Source organism: Phascolarctos cinereus, unplaced genomic scaffold (assembly GCF_003287225.1).
Source record: "Phascolarctos cinereus isolate Bilbo 61053 unplaced genomic scaffold, phaCin_HiC Scaffold_2;HRSCAF=192, whole genome shotgun sequence".
Taxonomy (NCBI): domain Eukaryota; kingdom Metazoa; phylum Chordata; class Mammalia; order Diprotodontia; family Phascolarctidae; genus Phascolarctos; species Phascolarctos cinereus.
In genome coordinates this window covers 325,735,839-325,754,969 of record NW_027555625.1, presented here as the reverse complement: position 1 = coordinate 325,754,969, position 19,131 = coordinate 325,735,839, and the positions used below count along the sequence as shown (strand labels likewise).

Here is a 19,131-nt window from a genome sequence, read left to right as displayed (position 1 = left end):
AGAATGTCTTTGTAACCCTTAAGTGATGAACCTTGTGAATAAGGGAGAGAGAGACTGGAGAAGGGGAGTGGATATCTACACATTCTCAGTTTGGAGAAAGCTGGGGTGACTCAGCCTTTGAGGGCAGTCTCCTTGTGGCTTATCTCCAAATATGGTATCCTGCAGCAGCTACTCCAGACACTGCATACGCCTATTGGCCTATGTGGCACAAGTATTTCCTGGGACTATGGATTTAGAGTTGGAAGGGACCACAAATAGAAAGTAGTACACGACAATCCTTGAAAGCTTTATTATTTTTTTAGTTTTATTTTATTTTTAGGCAATTGGGGTTAAGTGACTTGCCCAGGGTCACACAGCTATTTCGTGTTAGGTATCTGAGACGATTTGAACTCAGGTACTTCTGAATCCAAAGCTGGTGCTCTATCTACTGCCCCTAGCCTCTATTCACAGCCCTAGCTGCCTTGTGAAAAAACATTTTTATAGCAGCCCTTTTCATGGTGGCAAAATATTGGAAATTGAAGGGATGCCCATCAATTGGGGAATGGCTGAATAAGCTGTGGCATATAAATGTAATGGAATAAGAAATAAGAAATGATGCATGCAGATTTCAGAGAAACCTGGAAAGACTTATACAAACTGATGCAAAGTGAAAGGAGCAGAACTAGGAAAACATCGTACACAGTATCAATAACATTGTGGGAGGATCAGCTATGAATGACTTGGCTCTTCTCAGCAATACGGTGATCCAAGATAAGTACAAAGGACTCACGAAGGAAAATGCTATCCACATCCAGATAAAGAACTGATGGACTCTGAATGCAGAACAAAGCATACTTTTCCACTTACTTTATTCTTTCTTGTGTTTTCTTCCTTTTGATCTGTTTCTTCTTCCACAACTGTGATGAATATGGAAATGTTTTACATGATAGCACATGCATAACCTAGATCAAACTGCTGCTTATCATTCTCAGAAGAGAGGAGGAGAGGGATGGAGGGAGAAAAATTTGGAACTCAAAATCTTGTAAATTATGAGTGCTAAAAATTTTCTTGATATGTAATTGAGAGAAAAAATAAAATAGTATTTAAAGCAAAAAAAATTAAAAAAAGAAATACTTGAATTTAGACCTGGCCTCAGACACCTACTAGGTGTGACCTTGGAGAAATCACATAACCCTTGTCTGCCTCCGTTTCCTCACCTGTAAAATGGGGATAAGAGCATCTACCTCAGTGCCTGGTACATAGAAGGTGCTTAATAAATGCATGGCTTTTTTGTTTTGTTTTTTTGGCTAGGCGATGGAGTTAAGTGACTTGCCCAGGGTCACACAGCTAGTGAGTGTTATATGTCTGAGGCTACATTTGAACTCAGGTCCTCTCGACTCCAGGGCCGGTGCTCTATCCACGGTGCCATCTAGCTGCCCCCAAAAGCATGTTCTTTCCCCATAGTTGCTGGTGCCTTCCCTACACAAAATTACTTTGGCTTTATTTTTGTACAGGTTTTGTATATATCTACATAAGGCAGAAACGGTTTCTTTTTTGTCTTTGCATCTCCAGTCATACGTAGCAGGCACTTACTTAAACAGTTCTTGATTGATTGTGACACCTAGCTGCCTGTGTTTCCACAGTCCCTCCAGTATTCCGTAAGTTACTCTTAGTAACTTGAAGCATTCTTTCATTAATAGCATATGTTTCTTCTTTATCAAATCCCTTTCATTTGGTGCATATCCCTGCTCATATCATCCTCCTTCTACAGCTGTCCCCTCAGGATCTTAAGAGCATCCACTCAGTAGATCTGACACGGGAAAACCACTCCAGTACCTTTGCTAAGAAAACCCTGCAAGGGATCACGAGGAGTCAGACATTCAAAAATGATTGAACAAAGGACAAAGGAAGGTGGCAACATAGGCACTCTAATGCTCCCTTGGTTCCCGCCTAGGAACTGACCCAACCAATCTGGAAAACAATTAGGAATTGTACTAGAAAAGTCTACGTGCGGTGCATAGATTTGACTCAGCGATACCCCTTCCAGAGATATACTCCCCAATCAAACTCTTGATCTCCAGAATTATATACGCATTCCCCTGTTTGACACTGAAGGTTCTTTATGACCTGATCCCAACTGACTACTCCAGCCTTCTTTCACATTATTTTCTTCTATGCATACCACAGACCAGCCAAACTGGCCTTCTTGCTGTTCCTCATGTGCAACACTCCATCTTTTGTCTCCACACCTTGCACTAGCTGTCTGTTTCACACGCTTCAAATGCAGTGCCTTCTCACCGTTGGGTCTTAGAATACCTAATTTCCTTCAAAGGTCAGCTCAAATGCCGTCTTTTACATGCTGCTTTCCTGATCCACCCCATGTCCTCCCCCTACTAATGTCTTCTCAAACTGGTGTGTATGAATTTATCGATATACACACAAGTTGTATCCCCTAGATAGATTGTAAGCTCCTTGAGGGCAAGGGAGGCTTCGTTCTTGTTTTTGTCTTAGCATCTGTTACAACGCCTGGCACACAATAGGCATTTATGCTCCTTGACTGATCCGTATTCTTCGTTGAGGTCGTTCTCATTTGCTCTCATCTCTGATTTGGTCTCTGTGTCCTATAATTACGTGCATTGCGCAAGGATTCCTGGGGCTAATTTTGCCCTCTCTTTTTTATACAATTCTCCTTGTTCGTATGGTCTACCTCTACCTACCTAATTGTCTGGTTATGATCTGAGTACTTGGAACATTGTCATCCAGAGTCTTCTAACTTCTCAAACCAGCCTAGCATGGTTTATGCATTTCATAATCCCCGCATTTTTGATCCCTGCTCTCTATAGCAGTGTTTCCTCCTACTTTCGCACAGAACTGGGGACCTCCTCTTTCTTTGCATGGGTAGTAATTAGGAACTTAACATCAATGGCCCTGAATTCTCAAGGCCTACTAGCTATCTTGCACCTGTAAACACTGAATTACAGTAATGGAGGTAGAGTCCATTTCCAAGGTGCTCAGAGTGACAAAGTCAGATCCCCTGAGACTCTTTAGTAAGTACCTATACTTGTCTGCGTTAAGCAGCTAGGTGGTGCAGTGGATAGAGCACTGGGCCTGGAGTCGGGATGACCAATATCCCTGAGTTCAAACTTGGCCTCAGACACTTACTAGCTGTGTGACCCTGGGCAAGTCACTTAACCCTGTTGGCTTCATTTTCCTTATCTGTAAAATGAGCTGGGGAAAGAAATGGCAAACCACTTTGGTATCTTTGCCAAGAAAGCCCTGCAAGGGGTCAGGAAGAGGCAGACACGACTGAAAAATGACTGAGCAACAACAAAATATTTCTCCACATCAGGTACCTGCTGCTCTTGTAGTATCTATGTGGTATATTCTTTCTGATCCCAAAAGAAAGGCGCCAGGCTCCATGGTTTCAGGCAGTTCAAACAGGAGAGCAGATGTTCTTTCTCCTTCCTAAGTTCTTCACTGATGTGCAATGTCCAGGGCAACTCATATGGCAAGACCTTCCTTCTGGCCCTATGTATATCCAGGTGAGATCAGATGAAGCATAACACTGAGAGCAGCTTTAAAGAGGAAAAGACGCCACCAAAGAGGAGTAAGGTGGGGAAGAAAAAGGGCATGGCTAGTGGGCTTTTAGTCTGAATTTGGGTTCTAAATGAATTAAAAGTAAGGGAATAACTTATTTCTTGTGGGATAATGATTGTAACTTCCATTTCTATAGCATAGTGCCATAACTACACAAGTACCATTCCAGAAGGTGCTTCCTCCTCCCCACCCCAGGTAAACACCCTAGGTAGATTTTTTGCTCTGCTTGTCCTTGCCCAGTGCACAAAAACAAAGTGCTTTTTAAAAAAAAAATTTGTAAGCAGTAATTTCATTTATTTATTTATTTCAATTGATCAACAATCACTTCCATAAGCTTTTAAGTTTTAAATTTTTCTCCCCCTCCATCCCCACCTCCCTCCCTGAGACTGTGCACAGTCTGACATAGGTTATACCTATACATTCCTATTAAACATATTTTCACATTAGTCATGTTGTAATGAAGAATTAGAACCAATAGGAGGAACCACAAAAAAGAGAAAACAAAACAAAACAGAAGAAAAAAAGAGCAAATAGTATGCTTCAACCTGTATTCAAACTCCATAGTTCTTTCTTTGGATGTGGATGGCATTTTCCATCATGAGACCTTTGAAGATGTCTTAGATACTTTCATTGCTGAGAAGGACTAAGTCTATCAACGTTATTCATCGCACAATGTGACTGTGACTATGTACAACATTCTCCTGGTTATGCTCACTTCACTCAGCATCAGTCCATACAAGTCTTCCCAGGTTTTTCTGAAGTCTGTCTGCATTCCCCAATTGATGGGCATTCCTTCAATTTCTAATTCTTTGCCACCACAAAAAGAGCCGCTATACATATTTTTGTACATGTGGGTCATTTTCCCATTTGTGTGATCTCTTTGGGATACAGCCCTAGAAGTGCTATTGCTGGGTCAAAGGGTATGGATATTTTTATAGCCCTTTAGGCATAGTTCCAAATTGCTCTCCATAATGGTTGGATCATTTCACAACTCCACTAACAATGCATTAGTGTTCCAATTTTCCCACATCTTCTCCAACATTTATCATTTTCCTGTTTTGTCATGTTAGCCAATCTGATAGGGGTGATGTGGTACCTCAGAGTTGTTTTGATTTGCATTTCTCTACTCAATAGTGATTTAGAGCATTTTTTCATATGACTATATATGGCTTTAATTTCTTCATCTGAGAACTGCCTGTTCATATCCTTTGACCATTTATCAATTGGGGAATGACTCATAGTCTTATAAATTTGACTTAATTCTCTATATATTTTAGAAATGAGGCCCTTATCAGAGATACTGGTTGTAAAAATTTTCCCCAATTTTCTACTTTCCTTTTAGTCTTGGTTGCATTGGCTTTGTTTGTGCAAAATCTTTTCAATTTAATGTAATCAAAATTATCCATTTTGCATTTCGTAATGCAAATATGCTGTTTCTCTTGTTTGGCCACGAATTCTTCTGTACTCCATAATCTGATAAGTGAACTATTCCTTGCTCTCCCGGTTTGCTTATAGAATCAGCCTTTATATCTACATCATGAACCCAATTTGACTTTATTTTGGTATGTGGTGTGAGATTTTGATCTATGCCTAGTTTCTGCCATACTCTTTTCCAGTTTTCCCAGCAGTTTTTTCAAAGAGTGTTCTTATCCAGAAGCTGGGTCTTTGGGTTTATCAAATATAGATTACTATAGTCATTGACTACTGTTTCTTGTATTCCTAACCTATTCCACTGATCCATTACTCTATATCTTAGCCAGTACCAAGCAGTTTTGATGATTGCTGCTTTATAATACAATTTAAGATCTAGAAAAGCTAGGCCACCTTCCCCTGCATTTCTTTTCATTAGTTCCTTTGACATCTGGTCCTTTTGTTATTCCAAATGAATCTTGTTATTATTTTTCCTAGCTCTATAATATAATTTTTTGGTAGTTTGATTGGTATGCCACTGAATAAGTAAATTAGTTTAGGTAGAATTGTTATTTTTATTATATTAGCTTGGCCTACCAAGCTAATGATGTTTTTCCAATTATTTAGATCTGACTTTATTTGTATGGAAAGTGTTCATATAGTTCCTGGGTTTGTTTTGGAAGGTAGACCCCTAAATATTTTATAATGTCTACAGTGACTTTAAATGGAATTTCTCTTGCTGTTGGGCTTTGTTGGTAATATATAGAAATGCTGATGATTTATGTGGGTTTATTTTATAGCCTGCTACTTTGTTAAAGTTGTTTATTATTTCAAGTACTTTTTTTACTTGATTCTCTAGGATTCTCTAAGTATATCATCATATCATCTGCAAAGAGTGATAGTTATGCTTTTTCTTTGCCTATTCTGATACCTTCTATTTCTTTTTCTTCTTATTGCTGGAGCTAACATTTCCAGTTCCATATTGAGCAACAGTGGTGATAATGGACATCTTTGTTTCACCCCTGATCTTATTGGAAATGCTTCTAGCTTGTCCCCATTAGATATGATACTTGCTGAAGGTTTAAGGTATATGCTACTTATTATTTTGAGGAAGACTCCATTTATTCCTATATTCTCTGGTGTTTTTAATAGGAATGGGTGTTGTATTTTGTCAAAAGCTTTTTCTGCGTCTATTGAGATGATCATGTGGTTTCTATTAGTTTTGTTGTTGATATGATCAATTATGATGGTAGTTTTCCTAATATTGAACCAGCCCTGCATTCCTGGTATAAATCCTACCTGGTCATAGTGTATTATTCTTGTGATAATTTGCTGTAATTTATTTGCTAATATTTTATTTAAAATTTTTGCATCTAAATTTATTAGGGAAATTGATCTATAATTTTCTTTCTCTGTTTTGACTCTTCCTGGTTTAGGTATCAGCACCATATTTGTATCATAAAAAAAATTTGGTAAGACTCCTTCTTTGGCTATTTTCCCAAATAGCCTATATGGTATTGGAATTAATTGTTCTTTAAATGTTTGATAGAATTTGCTTGTAAATCCATCTGGCCCTGGAGATTTTTTTCTAAGGGAGTTCATCAATGGCTTGTTTAATTTCTTTTTCTGAGGTGGAGTTATTTAAGTATTTACTTGTGGTTCTGTTAATCTGTTAATCTGGGCAACTTATATTTTTGTAAATATTCATCCATTCACTAAGATTGTCAAATTTATTGGCCTACAATTGGGCAAAATAGTTCCTAATTATTGTTTTAATTTGCTCTTCCTTGGTGGTGGATTCACCCTTTTCATTTTTTTTGGGGGGGGGTTAGGCAATGGGGTTAAGTCACTTGCACAGGGTCATACAGCTAGTAAGAGTTATCTGTCTAAGACTGGATTTGAACTCAGGTCCTCCTGAATCCAGGGCTGGTGCTCTATCCACTGCACCATCGAGCTGCCCCACCCTTTTCATTTTTGATACTGGTAATTTAGTTTTCTCCTTTTTTTTTTAAATTAAATTAACCAAGGGTTTATCTATTTTATTGTTTTTTCATAAAACCAGCCTTTAGTTCTATTTATTAGTTTAATAGTTTTCTTAATTTCAATTTTCTTAATTTCTCCTTTGGTTTTCAGTATTTCCAATTTGGTGTTTAATTGAGGATTTTTAATTTGTTCTTTTTCTAATTTTTTTAGTTGTATGCCCAATTCGTTGGTCTCCTCTTTCTCTGTTTTATTTATATAAGCATTTAGAGATATAAAACTTCCACTAAGAACTGCTTTCACTGCATCCCATAAGTTTTGGTATATTGTCTCATTATTGTCATTCTCTTGAAGGAAGTTATTGATTGTTTCTATGATCTGTTGTTTGATCCATTCATTTTTTAGGATTAGATTATTTAGTTTCCAGTTTTTTTTGTTTGTTTATCTTTCCATGGCCCTTTATTACATATACTTCTTATTGCATCATGATCTGAAAAGGGTGCATTTAATATTTCTGCCTTTCTGCATTGGATTGTGAGGTTTTTATGCCTTAGTACATGATCAGTTTTTGTGTATGTGCCATGTACTGCTGAGAAAAAAGTATATTCCTTTCTATCCCCATTAAATTTTCTCCAGAGGTCTACCATACCTAACTTTTCTAAAATTCTATTCACCTCCTTAACTTCTTTCTTATTTATTTTGTGGTTAGATTTATCTAGTTCAGAGAAGGTGAGGTTGAGGTCCCCCACTAGTATAGTTTTGCTGTCTATTTATTCTTGTAACTCCCTAAACTTCCCTCTCTCTCTCTCTCCTCTCTCTCTCCTCTCTCTCTCTCTCTCTCTCTCTCTCTCTCTCTCTCTTTCTCTTTCTTTTTTGGTTAGGCAATGGGGTTAAGAGACTTGCCCAGGGTCACACAGCTAGTAAGTGTTATGTGTCTGAGGTCAGATTTGAACTCAGGTCCTCCTGAATTCAGGGATGGTGCTCTATCCACTGCGCCACCTAGCTGCCCTTGAACTTCTCGTGTAAGAATTTGGATGCTACACTATTTGGTGCATATATGTTTAATAATGATATTACTTCATTGTCTGTGGTGCCTTTTAGCAAGATGTAGTTTCCTTCCTTATCTCTTTTGATAAGATCTATTTTTGCTTTTGCTTTGCCTGAGATCAGGAATTCTACTCCTGCTTTTTTTACTTCAGCTGAAGCATAATATATTCTACTCCAGCCTTTTACCTTTACCCTGTGTGTGTCTCTCTGTTTCAAATGTGTTTCCTGTGAACAACATATTGTAGGATTATGGTTTTTAATCCATTCTGCTATCTGCTTCCATTTTATGGGAGAGTTCATCCCATTCACATTTACAGTTATGATTACTATCTGTGTCTTTCTCTCCATTCTATTTCCCCCCCCCATTTATGCTTTTCTTTCTCCTTTCTCCCTTTCCCTCTTCACTAGTATTTTGCTTTTGACCACCACCTCCCTCAGTCCTGCCTCCCTTCTATGAGCCCCCTCCCTTTTCTTTCCCTTTTCCCTCCTACTGCTTATGGGCAAATTAGATTTCTATACCTGATTATGTTATTCCCTTCTTGAGCCAAATCTGATGAGAGTAAGGTTCAAACAATGTTCATCTCCCTCTCTTCTTTCCCTCTAATGTAATGGGTTTTTGGGCCTTTTCCTGTAATGTAATTTACCCTTGTCTGCCTCCTCCTTTCTTTTTCTCCCAGTACATTCCCTTAGTTAGATCAGATTAATCCACTTACTTAGATCCATTTAACCCACTTGATTAGATTTTTTTTATCATTACATCAAAGTCAACTTATACCCACCCCCTCTATGCATACTCCTTTAAAGTGGTGTAATAACAACACAGTTCTCAAGAGTTACAAGTGTCATCTTCCCTTTTAGAGATATAAACAGTTTGTCCTTATTAATAACGTATTGGGTTTTTTTTCTGTCCTGTTTACCGTTTTATATCTCTCTTGAGTTTTGTATTTGAAGATCAAATTTTCTGTTGAGCTCTGGTCTTTTAATCAGGAAGGTTTGTCTGTCTCCTCACCTGAAAGATTATGCTCATTTTCACTGGGTAGTTGATCCTTGGTTATAATCTAAGCTCCTTTGATTTTACATAATATCATATTCCATACCCTACATCTTTTAATGTAGAAGCTGCAAGGTCCTGTGTAATCCTGGCTGTGGTTCCATGATATTTAAATTGTTTCTTTCTGGCTGCTTGCAGTATTTTCTCTTTGACCTGGTAATTTTGGAATTTGGCTACTGTATTCCTTGGCATTTTCAATTTGGGATCTCTTTCAGGAGGTGATCAGTGGATTCTTTCTATGGCTATTTTACCCTCTGGTTCTAGGAGCTCAGGGCAGTTTTCCTTGATGATTTCCTGAAAGATGCTGTCCAGGCTCTTTTGTTTATCGTGATTTTCAGGTAGACCAATAATTTTTAAATTGTCTCTCCCGTGTTGATTTTCCAGGTTAGTTGTTTTACCAGTGAGCTATTTTACATTTTCATCTATTTTTTCCATTCTTTTGTTTTTGTTTGACTGATTCTTGTCTCTCATGAGTCATTAGCTTCCATTGCCCAATTCTAATTTTTAACAAATTTTTTCTTCTATGATTTTGTACCTCCTTCTTCATTTGGCCAATTATTTTTTAGGACTTGTTTTCTTCAGTGTACTTTTTTTTCCAGTTGGTCAATTGTATTTTTTAAGGATTTGTTTTCTACAGTTAATTTTTGTCCTTCCTTGTTTCCTTTCCTATTGACTCTCTCTTGCATACCTCTCATTTCTTTTCCCATTTTTTCTTCTGCCTCTCTCATTTGACTTTTAAAATCCTTGAGCTCTTCTAAGAAGTCTTTTTGGGCTTCAGACCAGTTCACATTCCCTTTTGAGGTTCCAGATGTGAGTTTGTTGACAGTGTTGTCCTCTTCAGAATTTCTGCCTCAGTCTTCACTATTCCCATAATAAGAATCTATTGTACATTTCTTTTTGCTCATGGTGTTTGCTTATTTCCTGGCCTTTAAAAAGATTGAGCTTTCCTGCTGGGGAGCAGGGGGCACTGACCCAAGCTTCTTGTGTTGGGAGCCTAGGGCCTGGTCATTGGCTTTGTGTGCTGGGGCCTCCAGTGCTGGCAGTTGGAGGCTGTAGGGTTCTGTCAGCTTACCTGGTGTTGGGCTGGAATCAGCAACACTGGAACTCTAGGGGTAGGATTGGGTAGTTTGGCCCCTGGAGGTTGCCTGCTCACCAAGGCCTTTCCTTCCTTTCCCTTTCTTCAGGTCCTTTCAGATGGATATTGCAGGATGTTTATCTGGCTGGGGGGAACCCTTGGAGTGCTTTTCAGAGTTTTGCTGAGGCACTGGGAGACCTGGTCCCCATAGAACACTGAGGCATGTGGTGGTTTTTTCAGCCAGTTTCCACTGGTTCCCCTCTTCTGAGGCACTTGGGGGTCCTGGTGTTGGTGTTTGCCTGCTCCACCATTTGGGGTTCAGGATCTCCCCCTAGTATGCTGAGGTGGGGCTTTCTGCTAGCTTTCTGGGACATCCCCTGTTCTGTACTGCTCCCTTTCCCCTAGGGCAAGAGGGGCCTTTCCTGTTAATCCCTCAAGTTACCTGGGCTACTGGACTGCTGCACCCCATCTTTCTTCTGGTTCAGCTGTTCCAAGGTTTTTCCTGGATCGATATTTTCTGGGCTTTCAGAGGTTAATAAGGGACAGTGAGAGCAACTTACTTCTTATTCCACCATCTTGGCTCCTGGAAGCAGAACTCCACAAAGTGCTTTTCTTAAAAATTGCCTCAGAGAGGTAAAATAACTTGGCCATTGTTATGCAGCTGTTAAGGGGCAGGGTTAGGTCATTGATGTAGTGGTTGTTTAGTTGTTTCAGTCCTGTCTGACTCTTTTTGACTCTATTTGGGGTTTTCTTGGCAGAGATACTGGAGTGGTTTTCTATTTTCTTCTGCAGCTCATTTTACAGATGAGGAAACTGAGGCCAACAGGGTTAAGTGATTTGCACAGAGTCACAGAGCTAGTAAGTGTCTGAGGCCAGATTTGAACTCAGGGATATTAGTCTTCCTGACTCCAGGCACAATGCTCCATCCACTATGGTGCCATCTAGCTGCCCAGCAGGGTCAAGACTCAATCTCCAGTCAATCTGGCAGGGTGGCCCCAGTGCCTCTGGAGCACCAACTCATTGAAATGGTGTTTCCTAAATGCAAGTCTTTAGATCAGAGAAAAATGTTGCCAGTCCACAGTACTTTTACTTCTTGCCTCTTAAAGTTCATGAACTTAAAATTTCATTCTTCTCAGTGCTCTTCTCACAACCATAGGGCTCCTGGTCACTCTACCTAGAGGCACCCTAAGGTCATCATAGATCTAGAGCTAGAAAGAACCTGAAAGTCCATCCAATCCAACCCCTTCATTTTACAGATGGGGAAACTGAGGCCTAAGGAAGTAAAGTGATTTCCAACATGGTGACACAGAAGAAAGCATCAGAGATGGGATTGACTCTAGAGCTAGTGCTTTTTCTAGTCTACTACAAATTATCTATACAGAGTAGGGAAGTTCCATAATAGAGAATTTATGTATTTTATTTGTTGGGGAAAACCCTACCTTTGTAAGAGATTGCCTCTGATGGTAGTTGACATGATCTGGTGTGGGCTTGAGTCACCGAAGGTCTTCCCCTTCCTTCCTAGTTTCATTATGTACATATTTGAGACTCAGGTCTCTTTCATCTGAAGCTGGAGAGCATCTTTCTTTCACACTGGGGATACTAAGTGCAAACCCAAGGAAGTTACCAACCTAGCTGTGGAGTGAGAGACAAGAGAGAGGAGAGAGAGAGAGAGAGAGAGAGAGAGAGAGAGAGAGAGAGAGAGAGAGAGAGATTGACAGAAACAGAGACAGAAACAGAGAGATATAGAAGCAGAGGGACAGAGACACACACAGAGACACAGAGACAGAGAGGGGGAGGGAGAGACAGAGAGAGACAGAGACAGAGAGACAGAGATAGAGGGGGGAGGAGTGCCAGGAGAGACAGAGAGAGATGGGGTGGGAAGAGAAAGAGAGGGAAAGAGAGGGAGAGGAAGAAAAAGAGAGGGAAGCAGACAGACAGACAGAAAGACAGAGAGAGAGAGAAACAGAGAGAGACAGGAAAAGAGACAGAGACAGAGAGACAGAATCTTGAAGAACTCACAGAAGGATAGGCCTGTCCTGTCTGTCCTGTCATTTATCATCCCAATCTCACCTGGAACTACCCTTTTCTTCTTTTCCCTTATTTTCCTTTCTTCTCTCTCTTTCTTTGTTTTATTCCTCATCTGTAAGGTTCTAGACTCTAAATCTCTTAAGATGCCACCAGATTTTGATAGATGCCCTCTCCTTTTTTTTAATCTCTCTCTGCTCTTCCTCCCACTCTCTGTTATCTATTCTGTTCTTTCCATTTGATCTGTTTTCTAACTGCCTATTAGCCATCTTGAACTGGATGTCCTGTAACAGACATATTAAGCTCAACATGTCCAAAATTAAATTCATTATTTTCCTCCCAAATTTTCCTCCCATCCAAACTTTCCTCTTACTGTTGAGGGCAACACCATCTTCCAAGTTTCTCAGGCTCACATAGTTGTCTTTCTTGACCCCTCCTTATCTCTCACCCCCTGTATCTAGTCTGTTGCTAAGGCCTGTCGATTTTGCCTTTGAAACATGTCACCGATACCTTCTTTTCTCTGACACTGCCACCACCTGGGGCAGGCTCCCATCTCCTCATGTCCTGCTAGTTGGTCAGCCTGCCTCGTTTCTCCCCACTCCAATCCACCCTGCTTTCAGCCACTAAAGTGATTTTCCTAAGGTATAGGTCTGACCATGTCATCCCACTAACTTAATAAATTCCAGTGATTCCTTATCACTGCCAGGATTAAATACAAAATCCTCTGTTTGGTAGTCAAAGCCCTTCATAATTTAGCTCCCTCCTACCTTTTTGCTCTTTTTATGCATTATACTCCCCCTAACACTCCACGCACGTGCTCATCACTCCACTGATGCCAATCTTGTTGCTGGTCCTCCAGCACTATGCTCCATCTCGGCTCTGGGCATTTTCTCGACCTGGAATGCTCTTCCTCCTCATCTCTGCTTCCTGGTTTTCCTGGCTTCCTTGTAGTCCCAGCCAAAATCACACCATCTACAGAAAGTCTTTTTCAATCCCTCTTAATTCTAGTGCTTTCCTTCTGTTGATTATTTCTTATTTATCATATATATATGCATGCATATGTGTATATATACATACCTATATGTGTATGTATATATGTGTGCATGTGTGTATCTCTCTTGTTTTTGTACATATTTGTTTGTTTGTTGTCTGCCTTTTATATTGTAAGCTCCCTGAGGGCAGGGAATATCTTTCGCCTCTTTTTGTATCCTCAGAGTTTAACACAGTGTCTGGCACTTAGTGTTAACACGTAATAAATGTTTATTGACTGTTTTCCTCCATTCTTTCCTATCGTCTTTTTCTCTCATTCTTATTTTCTCCTCTCTGTTCTTTCATCCCTCTTTTCTATAGTTTCCTTCTTCCTGTTGTGTGTTCTTGTCTCTGCTCTTTGCCTCGGTTTATCTTTATTTCCCCCTTCCCTCTCTATTCTGTTATTTCTCCTTGCTGTTCTGTTGTCTGTTTCCTCCTCTCTCGTTCCCTTCACTTTCTTCTTTCCTCTCTGTTCTGTTTTTTCCTCTTTCTCTCTTTTTTCTTTTTTCCCTTTATTTTTTCTTCCTCTGTTGCCATAGCAGCACTTCACCAATGTCTGTGCCAATGAATGATGGTAAGCTGTAGAGGTTAGGCCAAAGTGAGTTGGGCCTAATGAAGAGCCCTGGGCTCTTCTGTTAACCAACAATAACCAACAGACTGGATCCTGTGCTGAGAACAGGAACTTATCTTCCCTTCCCTCCTCTTTTCCAGAAAAGGAAGCAGACCAAACTGACCTTCAACTATAGCGACTTCTTCTTCGAGCAGGTATGGATGGCACTGGCCTCTCACAGCCAGAAACCAATTTCTTATCTTCATGGTGGGCTACTGGGTAGCCTGAAATGTAAGTTAGAAACTCTCTGGGTTTCAGTACTAGCTATGTCACTGACTTGCTGTGAAGGCCCTTCCTCTCTCTCAATTTCCTCATCTGTATGATGGGCTGTTGAGGGCTGATCTTAAGAGTCTGATATGGGTTTAAGATCCAGGACAGAGTTTGACCTTTGCCCAGGCTTTTACCCAAAGGGCTCAATAATTAAGAAGCATGGCTCTCCAATCTCTCCCTGTTAGGAGGTTCCTGAGACATTCCTTCTCACTCTTTGAACCTTAGATTTACATATTCACTCCTCTATACAGGCGCCAGGAAAAAGCCTTGGAATTTACAACTCTATCTAGGAACTCTGATAAGGAGGAAATGTATGTTATCATATCCTTAGCAGATGTTTCGGGAGTGTCTCACAGGGAGGACTCTTTGAAGTTAGGATGGATTTTCTCTATATATCCTGTACCCTCAGAAAAATAAACTGAGTCAGTTTTTCTGCTCCGCCTGGCCCACTTCTTCATGTCTTATTTCACGCCTTTCCGTTCGGTGTACTATCTGGTTGCAGGCAACAATGGGCCCTTTCACCTCCGATGTTCTATAATTCTAGGTTTCACCTTCTCTTCATGACCCAGCTTCTACTGTCACTTCAGTGAGGTTGGGGAAGGAGAAAGGAGCTCTTTAATTTCTATGTCAGTTCTCTTTCCCAACTGCTCTCCTTATCTTCCCAGAACAATAAGCTGCTCTCTGAGGAGAAAAAAGGGAAGAGGAAAATCACTTCTGTTCTTGCTCCCCACCCTCCATTATAAGCCCTGACAGTTGTTGATTACTAACTTTGTGCTGGGTGTGTGTGTGGGGAGGATACGTGATAGGTTGTAGATGATGACAATGATGTCTCTTCCCCCTCATGAGCCCCAAGTCAGGTCGGGGTGGGGAACCTGTGGCCTTGAGGCCACATGTGGCCCTCTAAGGTCCTCAAGTATGGTCCTTTAACTGAATCCAAACTTCACAGAACAAATCCTTTTATTAAGGTGTAATAACCCTGGTAAAAGGTAAAAGATAAGAACCCTGAAGTTGAAGTCTAATAGGGAGCTAAGACTGACACTGTGAGATAGCGGATGAGTGTCCATACAGTATAAGTGCTACAGGAGGAACCCAAAGGAGAGAGCTCAGAGTGGACTGGAGTGCTCATGATAGACCTAGAATATAAGATGGGAGGCATTCTAGAACAAAGACTATAGACTATTGCACTGAAGTGGACTCTAGAACTCAGAATACATAGTATAAAAACCAAATAGTACTTTAGAGTCAATAGTGTTCATCAAATTAAGGAGGTAACTGAAACCCCATGATGGGGAAGGGTCTTCAAGTCATGAATTATTAGAGATTATCTATAAAGATGGGGACACAGTCTCACAGCAAATTAGTGGCAGAAGACATGAGTGTTTGAGCTGGGTCCTGATGGGGTGGATAGGATTTAGTTAGGGGCAGAGGGGAGGGTGTTACAGGCATTAAGGGAGAGTAGTGTGAGCAAAAACACAGCATTAGGAATATGTATGAGGAGCTGGTGGAGGGATACCCCATCTCTACCTGCTGGAAGAGGCCAGGATACATGAAATAGGCAGTATTAATGGATGGGAAGGGAAATAAAGTCAGGGAAGGGAAAGTGTCTCTCAGACCTGGCTTTGGGTCACGCCACCACTTGGGTCTTTTCTTTCCAGGGACACTTCCCTCAAAGAGCTATTCAAATTACTCAGAAGAGGCCAGAGTGGAGAGACAAAAAAGAGGTCCGCAACCTCTGCAAGTTTCTGCAGGTGTTGGAAAGCTTCTGGAATTACAGCCCGCAGATCCAGCTGCTGCTGGCCAAAGTCATCCGCTACGAACGGTCAGTGCCAACTACAGGTCCAGCCATCTTCTGCTTCTAGGGAGAGACGGGCCTGCCAAGAAAGGGAGACAGAACTATCGTGAAGAATATTTCCAGTGGGGGCAAAACCAGCTGGGAGCAGGGAGAACAGCTGGGAGGGAGGACAATGACATTCAGAGGACAGTTCAGCCACAGGGAAAATGGTTGACGCACCCCTTCATCCCTCAGAGGAGTTGGGGTGGTGGTGGCACGTACTCTAATGGTGGGACCCTCTGTGTGTGGTCCAGGGGCAGTGATGATGTATGACAGTTTGGGTCAGCAGAGAACTAAAAGGTGTGGTGATTCAGGCTGTGGGAGGAAGTGTGCCCTTCTCCTGCTATGTCAGGGCCCTGGGACAAAGCCCCATTTGCCTAGATCTATCATGGCTCTGAAAGAAAAATTTTCCTTAAAGTCAGAGCTGCAAATGCGAAGGGCTGCTTCAGAAAGGGTAATATTCACAAGAAAGGACTAAACCATTTCATCATTGGTTCATAAATCTAAGAGGAACCGAGGCTGTCTATGAATTCCAAATTCCTCATTTCACAGAAGAGAAAACTGAGACCCAAGGAGGTTAAGTGACTCACTCAAGGTTATACAGGTAGAAAAGGTCAGAGGATGAATTTGAACCCAGGTCCTGTGCTGCCAAAATCAGGTTTCTTTCCCCTGTTTCTCAGCATAGTAGAATGCTGGTGTCAAACTCAAATAGAAATGGATCCCTGCATATTGACCTACAAAACCACCAGGGAACATTACATTGTACTATATTTTTATTTTGTTAAATATTTCCCATCAACATTTTGATCTGGTTCATGTTGCCCTTGAAAGTTTTGCAGCAGTTGTAGAGGGAATTCATCAGGCAGGAATTTGGACTGGGGGACCCAGATGATGGTTTTATTCAGAGGTCCCTGGGATCATTTATTTCATAAGATTAAGAGAATGAGATGCCAGACTTAATTGGTTAGTTGTTCCAGGGTCTTATAGATTGGAACTTTTTAGCCAAGTGACCTCACCTCCCTAAATCTTAATTTCATCACCTATAAATGGGTGTAATATTAGTACTACCCATTTCTAAGGGTTGTTATGAAGAAAATGCTTTTCAGATTTTGAAGTGTTATTGTTGTTCAGTCATTTTAGTCATGTCCAACTCTTCATGATCCCATTTGGGGTTTTCTTGGCAAAGATGCTGGAGTGGTTTACCATTTCCTTCTGTGGCTTATTTTACAGATGAGGAAACTGAGTCAAATAGGGTAAGTGACTTGCTCAGGGTTACATAGCTGCTAAGTGTCTGAGGCCAGATTTGAACTCAAGTCTTCCTGACTCCAGACTCGGTGCCCTATCCACTGTATAACCTAGCTGCCCTAAAGTGTTATGAAAATGTGTTATTGTTAATATTATTATTATTAATAGATCTAACCTTAATCTCTTAATTCATTCAACAAATGGTTTATTCCATGTTTAGCAAGTGCAAGGCCATATACAGAACACCTTTGGGGAGTCAGAAATGGATAAAGAGGACCCAGTTTCTGCTCCTGGCTCTGCCTGTGTGACCTTAGGTTCTCCTCTAGGTCTCTGTTTCCTTTCTGTAAAACAAGGGAATTCAACTGGATAGCCTCTGACAAGCTTTCTGGCTATAATGCTATCATCCTATGCTCATAAGACAATTTTTTTTTTTACCTTGCAAGAATTCACAGTCAAGTAGGGGGAGTGAGACATCTACTAATCACTACATTACAAGGTTGACTGTGAACAAGCTTGTTGAGTGGTAAAGGCAGGGAGTGTTTCAGTAATACAGAATAAAGAGGGCTCATTTCCAGCCTTGAGTGCTCAGGGAAGATGACAGAGAGAAGATAACATTTGAATTAGGCCTCTGAGTCATGGAAAATTTCATTCGATTCATTTAAAAAGACATTAAATGCTGACTATGTTAGACAGATCTTTGACAGGAACCACGGCCAAGCGGCTAGAGAGCTGGTGTTGGAGCAAGAAAGGTCCAGGTTTAAATCCTGTCTCTGACACAGCCTGGCTGTGTGACCTTAGGCAAAGTCACTTGATTTTTCTGTGCTCTAGAGGTGTCAAACGTCTGGCCAGAGGCTACATACCCAAGTGTAGCCCAAACCAGATTAAAATGTAATTGGGAAACATTTTTAACAAAAATACAATAGGACATAGATAATGTTAATAACTGGTTTTCTAAGTCAAAATATGCTTGGCGGATCCTTATATATAGTTTCTGTTTGAGTTTAACACCACTAATCTAGACAACTCTCTAAGATTGTAAACTGCAGAGAAGGTGCTGCTGATCTGTGTTGGGAGAGGTATTTTCCTCTGCTGGGGGTAATCTATACCAGTGAAATCACTGTTTCTATCTAGGTTAAGTACGTGGATTTAGAACTGGAAAGAATCTTAGAAGTCATTTTGTCCAACTCCTTTATTTTGCAGGTGAGGAAACTGAGGCCCAGTTAAGTGACTTGTTCAAGGTCACACACATTAGTGTCAGAGGCAAGACTTGAACCTAGGTCTTCAGTCTCCAAATCTAGATTTCTTCCCATGGTATCACAGTGCTCCTTATTGTTCAAGGCATTATACTCAGAAGCAAACACTTACCTTGCACCAAGCCTCATGAACCAATTTAGAAGTGGCAGCTTTAAACCTAGGCTAAAAATTCACTAAGTAGCAAGCTCCAGGGCCCCCCCAGACCAAGCAAAAGTAGCACCAGGAGCTGTCCAGGGCTGGAGTGTCACCACCTAGGAAAATGATACTAGAGAGAGGGAAGAAGAATGTGAATATTTTACTTGATTCTTTCCAAGAGAAGATCTTCCAAGTCCAGGTCTCACCATCAGGTTCCATTCTCCACTGCTCCCCACGTGATAGTCTGTGTACTTCTTCTTAGGTTTGGCCGCAGGCGTGTGATCTTTAAGAAGGGGCATAAGGGCAACAGTTTCTACTTCATCTACTTGGGGACGGTTGCTATGACTGCAGATGAAGATGGGAGCAGTGCCTTCCTAGATGCACACCCGGACTTGCTCTACAAGGGCTCATCTTTTGGGGTGAGTTGGTATCCTTCAGTCTCTCCCCTTAAGCCCAGCTGTTTGGCGGGGTTTGTGAGAATGGCATTCCCAGTTCCCCAAAAGGGTGATATTCTCAGGGAATAGGCCCAGCTAGAGGGAAGCAAAGCAGGATTGTGACAGAAAAAGTCCTAGAGCAGGAGTCTTGGGCCAGCA

General features: G+C 40.9%; 1 protein-coding gene across 4 annotated transcripts in view; it reads left to right on the top strand.

Annotated features, from left to right (window-relative positions):
* CNBD2 (cyclic nucleotide binding domain containing 2) overlaps positions 1 to 19,131 on the top strand; it is a 91,163-nt gene that overhangs the window by 24,470 nt on the left and 47,562 nt on the right. For all 4 annotated transcript variants that reach the window (XM_020998573.2, XM_020998574.2, XM_078150253.1 and 1 more), the window contains 3 exons: positions 13,905 to 13,958; positions 15,729 to 15,892; positions 18,801 to 18,957. In XM_020998573.2, the coding sequence (XP_020854232.1) occupies positions 13,905 to 13,958; positions 15,729 to 15,892; positions 18,801 to 18,957 (375 nt within the window). The remainder of the gene's footprint in view (positions 1 to 13,904; positions 13,959 to 15,728; positions 15,893 to 18,800; positions 18,958 to 19,131) is intronic.